At 38.6% G+C, this 15,372-nt stretch overlaps 1 protein-coding gene across 1 annotated transcript; it reads left to right on the top strand.

Annotated features, from left to right (window-relative positions):
* The first annotated feature begins 10,381 nt into the window (after window positions 1-10,381).
* LOC139190972 (uncharacterized) lies at window positions 10,382-14,877 on the top strand. Its single transcript, XM_070811467.1, has 7 exons — window positions 10,382-11,107; window positions 11,429-13,115; window positions 13,209-13,446; window positions 13,678-13,928; window positions 14,076-14,144; window positions 14,226-14,759; window positions 14,845-14,877. Exons 2-7 carry the CDS (start codon window positions 11,433-11,435, stop codon window positions 14,875-14,877), a joined length of 2,808 nt encoding a protein of 935 aa, XP_070667568.1. The 5' UTR covers window positions 10,382-11,107; window positions 11,429-11,432.
* The last annotated feature ends 495 nt before the right edge of the window (window positions 14,878-15,372 follow it).

The following is a 15,372-nucleotide window of genomic DNA, read 5'->3' as shown; positions in this document are numbered from 1 at the left end:
TAATTGATTAAATGACTTGTTGATAGATAAGTCACACCAACCAATACAAAACAAAGACTTTATGAAATTAACTAAAACTTTGAATCAAAACAACAAACCTTTTTGTTCTTGGTAAGAACCTCAAGAACAATGAAGAACACCCATGAAAACCCATAAGAGTTCCATGAACATTTTCACTCAATAAAACTCAAATTTTCACTACTCAAAATGGGGTTAACATCCTAGGGTACTTAGGGGTTCCAAAAGTCACCTTAAAACACTTTAAACAAGTCAAACAAGAACCCAAAAATCCACCCTTTGGATTTGGCCGAATTTCCCCAAAAACATGGCACCAAATTTTTAGCTCTAAAATTCATGCTCATATGAACTACATCTACAACATTTGAGATGGCAAATTTTCTAACAAAATTTACATTCAAAGAAGCAAGAATAAAGCTTGTAACAATTACAACATTCAAATAAAAAACTATGAACTACAAAACCCAAAAGGATTCACCAACTACTAGACCTAGGCTCTGATACCACTTGAAGGAAATTTTGTGAAAAACATGTTCATTTGAGCAACATCTATAGCATGCAATTAACAAATTAAAGGCGGAATCATGCTTGCATGCACCCAAAACAAAACATTACCCATTAAATTCAAAGCCTAGTAGTTAGGTGAACCAAGACTCAACTCAAAACAAAGTGAGTTGAGAAATTATACCTTTGTTGATTCCTCTTTGCATAAGCAAAGGATAATCACCCAAGAGATAGGGCCTTCATTCCTTGCTTCTTAGCTCCATGGATTTGGATGGAAGAATTGGTTTCTCCAAGTTCTCAAAGTTGAGAACCTCTAAGTCTCCACACCAAGGAAAGATTGATGAAGAAATGAGTGACCTAAAGGAAGTAAGATTCCTAGCTATGTTCCTCTAGGGTGGCCGGCTTCTTTAGAGAGAAAGGAGAGCTTGTGTTCTCATCCTTTCTGAAGGGAAAAATATGAGATTAACACATGGGATTTCTAATTGACTAGCATGCATATACACTTCAAAATTTATATACATGAGCAACGGAAGCGATTTATCAAATAATATCAAAGCTATAGTCATGCAAATCCCCTTCAAGGTTCATAGGTTTATATATAATGCATCAAAACATTTTAGTAAAGAACAAAGTGAAAGTTTAGATCTATACCTCTTGATCTAGACTTGAGACCAAGGATGGACCACCTCCAAGCCCTTTGTTCCTTGAACTCCTTGAGCCTAGCCTCCCTCCTTACCTCCTCCACTTTGTTAGTAAGAGTGCTCCAAGGTTCTCCTTTAGTCTCCAAAGGAGAAGACCTCTAAAGATCCACACCCACTAGTGTAGTGAGATGGATGGAGGAATAACCAAAAGGGTGAAAGATTGTTAGCTAAAAAACCCTCTAGGTGGCCGGCCTTTGTGGTTTTAGAGAGCTATTTTTCTTTTGCCTCTTTGTTGTTCAAAAACACACAAAAACCCTAAGGATTAAAACTCTATAAAGTTCCTTATATAGACAAAAAGAAACCTAGTCAACAACTTGACTAAATATCTCTCCCTTTCCACTTGCAAGGGCCGGCCCCTTTGTGTTGGTTTGGGCTTTGGGCTTTTATATATTTCTAGTCATCCAATGCTTGAATAAAAGCCCAATGGGTTTAGGCCCAATGGGCCCAATTAGACCCGAACTTTTCTTTAAGCCCAAAACGATCCTTTATCGCTTTTATGATTTCTTTAGACTTTCTAAATTAATCACAACACTTAATTAATCCAATTAATTATCTCCATCATCCATTAATTACTCACTACAAGAGTGTATCGGTGTACAATCATTTTAGGTTCTAATTAGCAAGGCAGTGAGGTGATTGACATTAATCCAATTGATTATATTTAATCCAATCACTTAGTGAATTAAAACTTCATTTTAATTCACCTTTCTTCTTTGATGACTACATTTAATCATCTAGAAAAACTCACAAGCTATGAGTGACATCCAACCATATGTCATAGCTACCCAAGCTAATGTAGAAGTTGTTCGGAGAACCTATTCAGTTGGATTTACAATGTAATTCGATCCTTCTCTAAAACAATACTCTCAATCACATTATTAGGGTATGGATATATTATGTCAAACCCCTAATGTGATTATTCCTTCTTATATGATTCTATTGAGTCGTATAGGAACGCTTTCCTTTATTATGCTCGATACTTCGGCCGAAAATTCCCGAATCATATCTTAGAGTATTCTTCCTCTCTAATCGAGGATTAGAGATTCCTTGTTGCGCATTCACTTGCCTTCATGACTAAGTGGCTTAACCCCAATTATGCCGTGGACATCCGCGAATGGGGTGACTTTGACATAATCAAAGATTAAGTACTTAGCCACAAGATAACGACGATGCCTCAGGTCAAAGGACTACTTACATTATTCCAACCATTAGAGTTACTTGCTTGACATGTGAGTAGACCTCCATGCAAGTACTCTCGTTCGATTGTGTTCAGTGAACTCATTCTCTTAATGAGCACCTACATACTTGTCTTAGTGTCACAACACGAATGGGATGAGACTTTCCATCCTTCCATTTGAAGCGGACATAGTATGTACCGGTCTAAGCATTGTCAGTCGCCCTCCGACAATCCATTGACTGGGAACCTTTTGGACATAACGGTTATGTGAAGAAGGTCTCTGTAGTCTAACATCATTAGATTACTTCTTCAATCGATCCATTGTCCATGGATACACTATTTTGGACATATATCGTTTATTGAGATAGTCCTAATTCGTGTCTTTGCCATTTGATGTATAAGAGTCATCCATACATCGATTCATTTGTCCTGAAAGGTTTCTTCCAAAGATTGACTTTCAGGGCATATTTCCAACAATCTCCCACTTGCACTAAAGTCAATCACTAGTGTATCTTATACATCTTGTTGAGAGAGCTTATGCTCGTAGGTTAACTTGGTTATGCATTAATCCCTTTTATCATTTAAAAGGGATTTACTTATCAAATGTTTCCAAAAACATTTGATGATGTCTCTTTGTTGTGTTCGAATACTTTGATGAGACCTTGATTCCATGGCTTGAGCTATCGCCCCATTACGTCGTAGTATCCTACTAACGACCTTATGGTTTGGATTCAATCATTGGTTCTAAAAGAACCCCTTCCATTCAAAACACCTTTTGAAGCAGTTTCTAAAACTATATATCGACATATATTTCGTTTGTATACTTTATACAAACTTTGCTCCAACCTTGAGACCATTGTAGTACAATACTAACAATCATTCATATGATTAGTACTTCATCCATTATGAAGTTCCATTTGTTAAAATGGCTTATTTTCACTTTGGTTAACAACCTAAGTGAATGCACGCTTCCAGAGTCCCACTCTGATGTTGAAGGATGATTTTGTGAAAACATGTTCATTTGAATAACATCTATAGCATGCATTTAACAATTAAAAGGCGGAAACATGCTTGCATGCATTCAAAAACAAAACATTACCCATGAAATTCAAAGCCTAGTAGATTGGTGAACCAAGACTCAACTCAAATCAAAGTGAGTTGAGAAATATATACCTTTGTAGATTCCTCTTTGCATAAGCAAAGGCTAATCACCCAAAGAGAGGGCCTTCATTCCTTGCTTCTTAGATCCATGGATTTGGATGGAAGAATATGGTTCTCCAAGTTCCCAAAATTGAGAACCTCTAAGTATCCACACCAAGGTAAGATTGATGAAGAAATGAGTGACCTTGGAGTAGTGGGATTGCTAGATACACCCTCCAAGGGGGCCGGCCTCTTTAGAGAGAAAGGAGAGCATTGTGTTCTCTCCAATTTCCTAAAAGGAAAACCCTAAATGAATTTTGGCTATAAAGTCATGTTTATACCTTTATTCATTGGAGTGGCAAACTTGTAATTAAAGCAAGTTCACTACCCTCCTCTAAATGGCCGGCCATAGGGTTTTGTTTGGGCTTTTTGGGCCTTTGTAAATTAAGTTGTCATACAACTTAAGTCAATGGGCTTGACGTTCGAAGCCCATTGGGCCTTAAGGTCTAAAACTATCCCGAGGTCTTTAACGAACTTATTCGTTTAATTAATTAACATATTAATTAATCCTTGCCATAAATAATTAAACCATTTAATTATTCTTACTCATCTCCATTGTTTCTTCAATCTCCACCTTACACGGTGTACGATCCATTAGGTTCCTTTTAGCGAGGCAGTGGGCGATTAAAACTCTTTAAAATCGATTGTGAATTGAAACTTACTTTCAATTCTCCCATTAGTGTTTATACACATTTAGGGCTTCCACAAACCAAGAGTGACACCTAGCAGCATATCATGGTTACCCAAGCTAATCAAAAGAGGTGGAGAACCTATTCAGTTTAGGATTACAAATGCAATACGGTCTTTCTCTAATACAATACTCTTGACCACATTGTTTGGTTTGATAGTTTATTCATGTCTACTATCCAATGTGATTCGTGTGCTTATATGATAGTGATTTCCTATCACATAGGAAAATGCTTTCTTAAATCCACAACATTTGAGATTTAATACCCATATAACATTATTGAGATAGCCTTGCTATGTCAATAAGTCCAATTTCAAGTCTATACTTCAAAATTGACCATGTCATGTTTTGTCATTTCTCGAGTAACATCTGTGTTTTATCAAGTCTATCGAATAGACTTTATTCACATCTTGTTGCTCAAATTATGACATCACTCCCACTGGCCTTGTTGTAACTTAGCATTCATTCAAAAATAACAATTATATTTTCTTGATTTGAATGCATATTGCTCCCACTAACTTAAATGAATCACACACAAAAGAATTCCTTCTCAAGTAATTCCATTTGAAATGTGTGACTTGTTTCATTAAGTCTATTCATTTAAATTATATGTTGTCATACACCATACTTCAAGTTTTAGTCATACTAAGACCTTTAATGTAGTCATATAAGAATTATCCAAGTCTTTAGTGGAAGCATGGCTCCTACTAAGGATATAGAAACTCAACCATTCCTTCTAGGTGGTTGATATAATTCTTTATTAAAACTACATAGAGCAATATTGTTACATGAGATGTTGAATTTGGATTGTCTTGTTGTTAAATCATATGTTGTGACTCATTTTGAAACTTATTCCCTTTTGTTTCATCAACTTGTCCATATGCTTGGTTATTTAGCTTGTTCTCATAAAAGAGAATTATGGACAACTCCCAACATATAACCATTTTATGCTAGGTTGACGAAACCAACATTCAAAGACTATTCTTAAGAATGTCACACGACATAGAATTTTAATGTTTGAAGAGCTTGAGTCTTTTAACAATTAAAATTGCAAACTCTTAATAATAGTCGAATACTATTATTCTTTAGACAACTATAAACCAATCACATTCAAGTTTATATCTATTTTCACACCTCCCACTATTTCTCATGACTTTAATGAGAAATCACTTCATACATTCAAGATGTATAAAAGTGGAGTATATTGGAAGAAGACATTGTGTAGTAGCTTTAAAACATTTCAAGCTTATTTGTTTCAATCTTCACTAAGTTAATGTCTTGTTATTAAGTGACTAAAGTCTTTAAACATTTTATAGATTTAGACACTTCTTTCTTGGTTTAATTACTAACACAATTGACATTTTAAAACCTTTTAAAGAATGCCCAATTAGTTGTTCAAGACTACTAATTGAATCAAGAGTGATCTTGATCATTGTGTTTCAAGTGATAACCATATAAGAAACGTTTTTCTTATTGCTTATATCATTATAATGTGATCTTCCTTTTCTTCAAGAAAGGATACTCTAGACTTTAGTCAATTCATATAGAACTCATAGGTAGACAAATGGAACCAAATCTAAAGATTCATTGTATCCTTTTATGTCCTACATGTGAGATCTATCCATAATTGATAAATCTAAAGTTTGGTTATCACATTACAATAAGTGATATAACTCTTGTATCTCATAAAGGATACAACAAGACAATTTTCAATTCATAACACTACTTTAAGGAAATAGTATATTAAAAAGGCATTCTTCACATTACATTAATATGATATTTCAAACATTCACAATGTTTAATACAAAAAGTATTAGCTCTATACATTTAGAGACTAATATAAACACCTTTATACATTTAGGCACTAATAGTGGTCTTCCATCATATGAAGCCACATAATAAGTTCTTAACAAAATAAGAAAGTTTAAAGGCAATCTTTAATGCCTAACAAACTTCCTAAGTAGTAAGCAAAAAATATAGTGGCCGAACCCTTCACCACATTTTCCTTGCTTGTTCATCTTCTACTTGGCTTCTCCACCTATATACAATTATACAAGTGATTAGCTCTTTATATCAAATATAAATATTTAGAAGATCTCACATTTAGAATTGAAGATAAGAACATAAACCATACCTTGTGGCTTGTCCTTAAGACTTGCAAGGTATAACCTGCAATTCCTCCTCCAATGCCCCTCATTTCCACAGTAGTGGCAAGTCCCTTTGGGCTCCTTTGCCTTCTTTTTCCTCACTCCTCCTTTCGGCTTAGGAGTGGGTGGCTTCTTCTCCTTCCCTTTGCCTTTGCCTTGCGGCTTGGCCTTGGAAGAGGATGGCTTGTTGTAGACTACTGCAGAAGTCCCTACAACGTTCTCTTTCTTCATAGTCTTCTCGGCAGTTACTAACATATTTAGTAACTCAGAGAGAGTACTATCCATCTTATTCATATTGTAGTTCATTACGAACTGCGCGAATGAATCAGAAAGAGAAGCCAATATGAAGTCCTGGGCCAATTCCCCGTCAAGTGGAGTACCAAGGTTCTCCAATTGTTCAATGAATCCTATCATCTTCAGTACATGTTGATGCACTGGAGCCCCCTTGACCATCTTGGTCTTCACAAGTTCACAAACAGTGCTAAAGCGACGGTTGTGCGTCCCTTCACCATATAACTCCGTAAGATGGAGTATTATGGAAGATACACTATCCATGCCCTCGTGCTGTCTCTGTAGCTCCTCATTCATGGAAGCCAACAGATAGCACTTGGCTTGTGTGTCATCCTCAACGTGCTTGTCAAACTTAGCACGTTCATCCTCAGTAGCCCCAGGGCCGAGAGGTATGTGAGGTGGAGCCTTGTCTAGTACGTAAACAATCTTCTCCAATGTTAGGAGAATCTTGACATTATGATACCATGATGGGAAATTGTGCCCCTCTAGGCAATGTTTGTCGAGTATTTTCGCGAGTGTGCTTCCAACCATATCTAAATACATAAACAAAAATAATTAGTTTGATTGTTGATTAAGTCAAACGATTCGGGTCTTTAAACCGAATGACATCACCCACCATTTTTGGCAAATTCCATATCCCTCAAGATGGAATCCGGGAGTTTTCAAAGAAAGCTCCTAGCGGGTTATGGGAGGCTCACTATTACCAAGCCCACCTCACGATGATACGATGTTGGCTAGCAAAAATAATAATGAGAGGGTACAATTATCCATTCACAACAACCTCTTGTGATTACCCATCTTTTTGGCCTTTAGAGAGCAATGCCTCACGATGATACGATGTTGGCATTATTTCTCTTAGTTAAGTTCTTTCCCACCATGCCGGTTTAGATAGGGGTTCAAGCATGACCTCACGATGATACGATGTTGGCCACACTCGTTGCCTACCTTAACCTCATCAAATGTTTTAAATAAACTCCTCCTGAGTATAAGCATGCACTTTGCACTCCCCCATGATAGGGTGAAGGCGATGTACAAGTCATAAACGATTGGAGCCTACCACGGTGGAAGGCCACGAAAAAGTGTTCAAAGCACTCTTACGCTTTCAACTTAATATTGTATGTTGGTTGAGGGATTTTAAGGTCTCATCAATTTTATTTATTTAATCATATTCAAATAAATAATGTCCTATTACAACTACTAGTCCAAAGTTAATGAAATTAGTAGCATATGATATCCCCACTATTCGTTTTCATAAAACAAATCAATATCAAAACATTTTTCAAAACATTGGAGATATATATAACTACTAATTGTTTTCATTATAGTTTAGTAGCGTATGATACTCCCACTATTTGTTTTAAGAAAAACAAATCAATATCAAAAACTAATTTTTCAAATATTGGAAGTAACTACTACTACTAAGGTTTTTGCATTCCTTTTAAATTGGACTTTATAGTTATCTTAGGCTCTTGGATGACCATGGACTTATTAGGTTATTGCAACAACGAGCCAACATTGTTGAATATAAACTCGGGGAGGTTGTGTCAATTTAATTACGTGCTTTTCAATCCAATTAAAACATTTTCATTGAGCCATTAGAAATGAAAGACAATCATTCATTGCTAATTAGGGCATTGGACCCATTTAATCTTTAATCTCATGTCAAAACCCTCTTTTAGTTATGTCTCCTTACCAATAGTTAAAGAAACTCTAGTCTAGCACTAGAGGGAATCAACTAACTAAACGAGATTAAGAAATAATAAGAATTACAAACCGATTTGTACAAATTCCTAGAAATTACACATACTAAGAGGGAGAGATAGATTAATGTCAAATGTGACAAGGTCCAATAAAAACAGTAATTAAAACACATTCCCAAGGTTCAAACAATTTGATTTTAGCGCCTTATCTTATAGCTCAATTATCGTTTAAGGCATAAGTCCATAGTCACCCTTTTCTAACTACTTAATCACATTAAATAATCAAAATGGAAAGCAACATGAACATTTAGATTTAGTGCATATGGGCATAATAGAATTATGAGTTTAAACAACTAACAAAATTAAAATAAAATATTTTAACTTTCTAGTTAGTAGGGGCCTAAATGTAAATAAGAAAAAGTTAGGGGTCAAACTGTAAATACTCAAAAGTATAAAATATCTTTTTCCAAATTACAAAAGACCCCCCAAGTGGATAAATCCACTAGGGTGGCCGGCCACATTAAGGGGAGATGGGAAGTCTCACCCATCTAGCTTTAATTCAATGCAAGGTAGAAAAATCAAAATTTGCATGTCACTTGGTTTTTGTCACAGCCCGTCCCAGAGTTACTAAATACCGAGGACGTGAAATTACTAAAACGCCCTTAAACGGGATTAAGGTGCGTAAATTTGGTATTTGTTTTACACTAAGATCCTAAACTAGGGTTAGAATTATATTAGTATGTGTTAATTTAATTTGTGTTTGGACTTAGGGTGGGGTCCTACCCCCTAAATCCCTCCCCAAAACCCGTGGGATGTCTCTCTCTCATCTCCCTTCACTCTCTCTCTCTTTCTTCATTTCAGTATCACTCTCTCTCTCTTACTCTCGAACTCTCTCAAGCTCTCGGACAAACACCAAGAACAATCACAATCCTACACCAACGTCCGATCTAAGATCACCACGACACTCCTTAGGACCTCACGAGCACGGGAATACCAGTTTTAGGTAAGTTCTATTTCGAGAACCCTAGTTTTAAAACACCCCGTGTAATGGCACTGTTCACGAACTTAATTTTGGTTGTGTTTTAGGTTAAACAAAGATCACCACGAGTCTTAGGAAGTTCCAAGGAGGCTCGGAGTGCCTCGTTTGAACAAAATGGACGTCGGAATCGTCGGGTTCGAGTTTGGCCGAAATTGAAGAATTTTGAAAGGTTTGATCTTGTTGTTTTTAGGCCTTAAAACCCTTCCAACGTGTTAGTACATGTTAAATGCTTCATTTTGGTATAAAATGCGAAGAAATTGGTTGAAAAACGAGGGAGAATAGTGGATTTGAAAATTTTCCAGAAACCGGCGAACAGTCGCCGGAGAAGACAGGGAATATTCCGTCAAAACTGACGGAATATGCCAACGCCGTTACCGTTACCGTTGGATATTTAACGGAAAATGCTAGGATTTAACGGAATATTCCCTAACGCCGTTCACTGTGCCGTCAGTGTGCCTGGCACGTGGCCGCGCGTGGGCCGCGCGTAGGTCCGTGCCACGTCAGGCGCGTGGGGGCGCGTGAGGCCTCCAAAAATTATTTTAAAATTATGGGGATGATCCTGAGGTTGTGTAGGTCACTGTGGTATATTCATATACCCAATTTGAGCATCGTATGAAGAATTAATTACCTAGTTTGGTTTAGGTGCGTTAATTGTGCGTTAAATGATTGTTTTAAGTTATTTCACTTCTAGGTGGAACTTTTAACGAGGACGAGCACATCCAGGGGCGTCAAGGGGGTTACGACCCGGCGACATACCAGTGAGTGGGCATTTGTTTTTATATATACCTATATACTCGATTTCCCCAGAAATCAAATTTAAATGAAAAGTATATTGAAATGAAATATGATGTGATTGCCATGCATAGAATATTATGGATATTATGAACTGTCGTATGATGCATATATGTAAGGTGGTGCTGTGGACGCACAGGTAAGTATTTAATTACTGTTATGTTGATGATGATATATTGAGCTCATATCCTGCACCATGGTTTAGTGCTTATAGTATTCACCGCATCGCACGCTCGCCTTGGATCCAAGTAGATGCTGGTCGTACAGTCCACGCGGAGTGGGTACGACGGGCCAGTCGTAGAGTGTTAGTGAGATTATGACTGGTGGGTGACCTTAGGTTATTGTATACAGATGATTGATGAGAGAAGCACTAGAGCGAATATTACCATGAGTCGTTCAGACTACATTAGGTGGTTCCGACTTATGTGCAGAAGGCCGGACAGGTCACGCGGAGTGACTCCGGCAGAGAGTGAGATTGATAGATGTTGAGCTCTAGGTTCAATCGTTCAGGGCTATTAGAGGGCCTCCGATTGATTATTTCTTTTACCTGATTATATTATGTTAATGCATTCATACTAAACTGTTGAGATTGGCATGGTACATTCTTTATTGAATCTGTTATAAGATTGATGATTGAGACAGTTGAGATATATATGCTATATACTATTTTTCTGGGAAAGTATACAGGTTTTCCAAAAAGGGGTTATAATTGTGGATTTATGAAATGATTTGGAAAAGCTTATTTTCGCCCACTCACGTTTTCTGTTTTTCGCCCCTCCAGGTTCTAGTTGATAGTTGAGGCGTTGGTGGCCTACGAGACTGCTTCGGCGTTCTGACAGACTAAATAAATGTAGGATTCACCCGAGGGTGTTGTAAATTAGTTATGTTCCTACTTGACTGCACCTAGATGCTTATGCTCTGTTTATGTGTGTTTAGTACACTCTTATGCACATAGAATGCTAGGTTGTAAATAACTGCAATTAGTGGTTTTCGTTAACTCGTATTTTATTATTAAATTGTTTCCGCTTGCGTTATGGTTACGTCACGCTCACGTGACGGCCAGCACGTCCTAGTCTTCGGGTTAGGGTGTGTCAGTTTGGTATCAGAGCATAGGTTGCAGTCCTGTATAACTAATGAGTTCTTTATTTGATTTTTGGATGTTTTCTGTCAGAATTATGCCGCCTCGTAGAGATCCTCGCCGTGCTGCTGAGCCTAATTTCCCCGATATAACTCAGTTAGGGGCAGCAATGGCTCAAGCTTTTCAGGCTAATATCCGTCCTCCTCAGAGAACGCCCGTAGAGACGATGTATAATCTGAAACTGGAAACCTTTGAGGGAAATGAAGGTTATGAAGGGGCAGAAAAGTGGTTGGATCGAATTGAGCAGACCTTTCAAGTGATGCAAAGTCAGGGAAACCTGCCAGCTAATAGATGGGTGGAGACCACCACCTGGTTTTTGGGCCGTGAGCCAGCTGCGTGGTGGATAAATCAGTCGAGGCACATGGCACCTGAAAGGGCAGCCGAATGGGAGGTATTTAAGGAAAATTTTATGAAGAGATTTGTTCCTCCGGAATATATAGATCGCAAGAAACAGGAATTCACCAGTCTGAAGCAGAGAAATATGTCTGCACATGAGTACTACAGGAAGTTTACTGATTTATCCCGTTATGATTCTGATTTAGCGGGTAATCAAGCAGAAATGCTTCGTCGTTTCAAGCTAGGATCTAAGAAGAAGTACAGAACGTTTGCCAATGCACTTCCCTGTGCCGATTATCATGAGTATTTTGAGATTCTGGTCCGGATGGAAGACTCTGATAATCTTCCGGACAGTGAGGATGAAGAGGATAAGGGTAATGGTCAGAAGAAAAATGAGAAAGGTAAAGGTGTTTCCATTCCAGGACCTCGTCAGATGCAGAATTTCAAGAAAAGTGGAATGAGTTCGAGTTCTTCCAGTGGTGGATTTAGTGCCACAGGTCCGAGGAGAGGAGGTGGTAGGTTTGGTAATGGACCTAGATTTTCTGGTCAGAGAGGCTTTAGTGGTACTGGTAGTTCGGGTCCTCCGTTATGTCGCCGTTGTAATTTCCGACATTATGGGGAATGTAGGAGAAGCAGTGGTGCATGCTTTACATGTGGTCAGACAGGACATAGAGCTATGTATTGTCCCCAGAATCAGCAGAGGCCCCAGCAGCCTGTTATGCCAACATCAGCACCGACTCAACAGAACTTTAATTCAGGCAGTTATGGCCAGGGTGGTCGTGGTGGTGCTTATCACTATCAGGGTGATGCTGCTCCTTATGCTCCGGGACAGTATCACTATTCCCAGGATCCTTATTTTCAGAGTGGATATTCTCAGGATCAAGGAGGTTATACTTCATATCCGTCTATGCCAGCTAGCGGATCTCAGTGGTATCAGGGGGGTCAGCCCCAACAGAGCGGAGTTGCTGCTAGTAGTACAGGGTCGTTTAGGCCGCCTGCCCAGGCAGGTCAAGGACGTACTCATCAGGGACGAGGTAACCAGAGTGGCAGAGGTCGTGGAGGACGACAGCCAGCTCAGGGACGTGTTAACCACATCTCGCTGCAAGATGCTCAGAACCATCCAGACTTGATTATGGGTACGTTGAATGTTCTTGGTCATTTTGCTAGAGTCTTGATTGATTGTGGTGCTACACACTCTGTGATTTCTCATACATTTGCTCAAATAACGCAACCTCATCCTTCACCTCTAGGGTTTGATTTAGAGTTTGCTATGCCTAGAGGGGATAAATGTTATGTTGATAGTTTTTACTCTGGGTGTCCAGTGATGGTAGATAATGTCATTATGCCTGCTAATCTTATCTTGTTAGACATCGTGGATTTTGATGTGATTTTAGGGGCGGATTGGTTGCATTATAATCGCGCCCATATAGATTGTTACGGGAAATCAGTTACTTTTCTTCGTCCTGGACTACCCGAGGTTACATTTGTGGGTGAAAGAAGTGGGGTGAGGCATGGTGTTATTTCCGCCATAAGGACAAAGAAATTGTTATCCAAGGGTTGTCAGGGATACTTGGCACATGTGGTTTTGAATGATGTTGATTCCGGTAGTGTGGAGGAAGTCGGAGTAGTCAGACACTATCCTGACGTATTTCCAGATGATTTACCTGGGTTGCCTCCAGATAGAGATGTGGAATTTTCGATTGAATTGCTTCCAGGTACGAATCCTATCTCTTTGGCTCCTTATAGAATGGCACCAGCGGAATTAAGAGAGTTGAAAATTCAATTGCAAGAGTTAATTGATAAAGGTTTCATTCAGCCTAGTTCTTCACCTTGGGGAGCTCCAGTGTTGTTTGTAAGAAAGAAAGATGGAACTTTGAGATTGTGCATTGATTACAGGCAATTGAATCGGGTGACGATTAAAAACCGTTATCCCTTGCCTCGTATAGATGATTTGTTTGATCAGCTCAAAGGTGCCTGTGTGTTTTCTAAGATCGATTTGAGGTCTGGGTATTATCAATTAAAGATTAAAGATGAGGATGTTCATAAAACAGCTTTCAGGACTCGTTATGGGCATTATGAGTTTTTGGTGATGCCATTTGGATTAACGAACGCTCCTGCAGCTTTCATGAGATTGATGAATGAAGTATTCCAGGAATATCTTGACAAGTTTGTTATTGTTTTTATTGATGACATCCTGGTATATTCTAAGTCGAAATCAGACCATATTCGACATCTTAACTTGGTGTTAAGGAAATTGAGGGAACACCGATTATATGCCAAATTTAGTAAATGTCAATTTTGGCTGGATCAAGTGGCATTTTTGGGACATGTGGTATCAGCTCAGGGAATTCAAGTGGATCCTCAAAAGATAGCAGCAGTGGAAAATTGGGAACAACCTCGAACGGTCACTGAGGTGCGGAGTTTTCTTGGTTTGGCAGGTTATTATAGACGGTTTGTTCAAGACTTTTCTATGATTGCCTTGCCATTAACGAAGTTAACCAGGAAGGATGTTAAGTTTGAGTGGGATGAAAGTTGTGAGCAAAGTTTCCAACAGTTGAAGTATTGCCTTACTCATGCACCTGTGTTAGTACTTCCTGATGATAATGGTAACTTCGAGATCTATAGTGATGCTTCTTTGAATGGTTTGGGTTGTGTTTTGATGCAGCATAGTAGAGTGATTGCCTATGCTTCTAGGCAGTTGAAGACTCATGAAAGAAACTATCCGACTCACGATCTTGAGTTGGCAGCTATTGTGTTTGCTTTGAAGATTTGGAGACATTATCTCTATGGCGAGAAATGTAAGATCTTTACCGATCATAAAAGCCTTCAGTACCTTTTCACTCAGCATGATCTTAATCTTCGTCAGAGAAGATGGTTGGAATTGTTAAGTGATTATGATTGCACGATTGAGTACCATCCGGGTCGTGCAAATGTGGTAGCTGATGCTCTGAGTAGGAAGCCTCAAGGGCGACTTAATGCTTTGTATGCCAGTCGTGTTCCTCTTCTGGCAGAGTTGAGATCTACTGGAGTAGAGTTAGAATGGGAAGAGCAAAGTGAAGCTTTTCTTGCCAATTTTCAAGTCAAGCCAATTTTAATTGATCGGGTGCTTGCAGCTCAATCGTGGGATGAAGAAATTCAAGAATTGATCAATTTAAGAAATGAAGGGAAGAAGAAAGATCTCAAGATCCGAGGATCAGATGGTATGCTTATGCAAGAGAACAGGATGTATGTGCCTAATAATGAGGAACTGAAGAAGGAAATCTTGGATGAAGCACATTGTTCGGCTTATGCTATGCACCCAGGAGGAACTAAAATGTATCATACCATTCGACCATTCTACTATTGGCCGGGTATGAAGAGGGAGATTGCGGAGTATGTAAGTAGGTGTATTGTTTGCCAGCAGGTTAAGGCTGAAAGAAAGAAGCCGTTTGGGAGATTGCAACCACTTCCCGTTCCCCAGTGGAAATGGGAGAATATAACGATGGATTTTGTGTATAAGTTGCCACGTACACAAAATGGTTTTGATGGCATTTGGGTGGTTGTAGATCGACTTACCAAATCAGCACATTTTATTCTAGTAAGGGAGAAATACTCTTTAAATAAGTTGGCTCAGTTATTCATATCGAAGGTTGTAAAGTATC

The sequence above is a fragment of the Malus domestica genome, chromosome 13 (assembly GCF_042453785.1).
Source record: "Malus domestica chromosome 13, GDT2T_hap1".
NCBI classification, from domain to species: Eukaryota; Viridiplantae; Streptophyta; class Magnoliopsida; order Rosales; family Rosaceae; genus Malus; species Malus domestica.
Note: the sequence above shows the minus strand (reverse complement) of the source record. Positions and strands in the feature narration are given on the sequence as shown.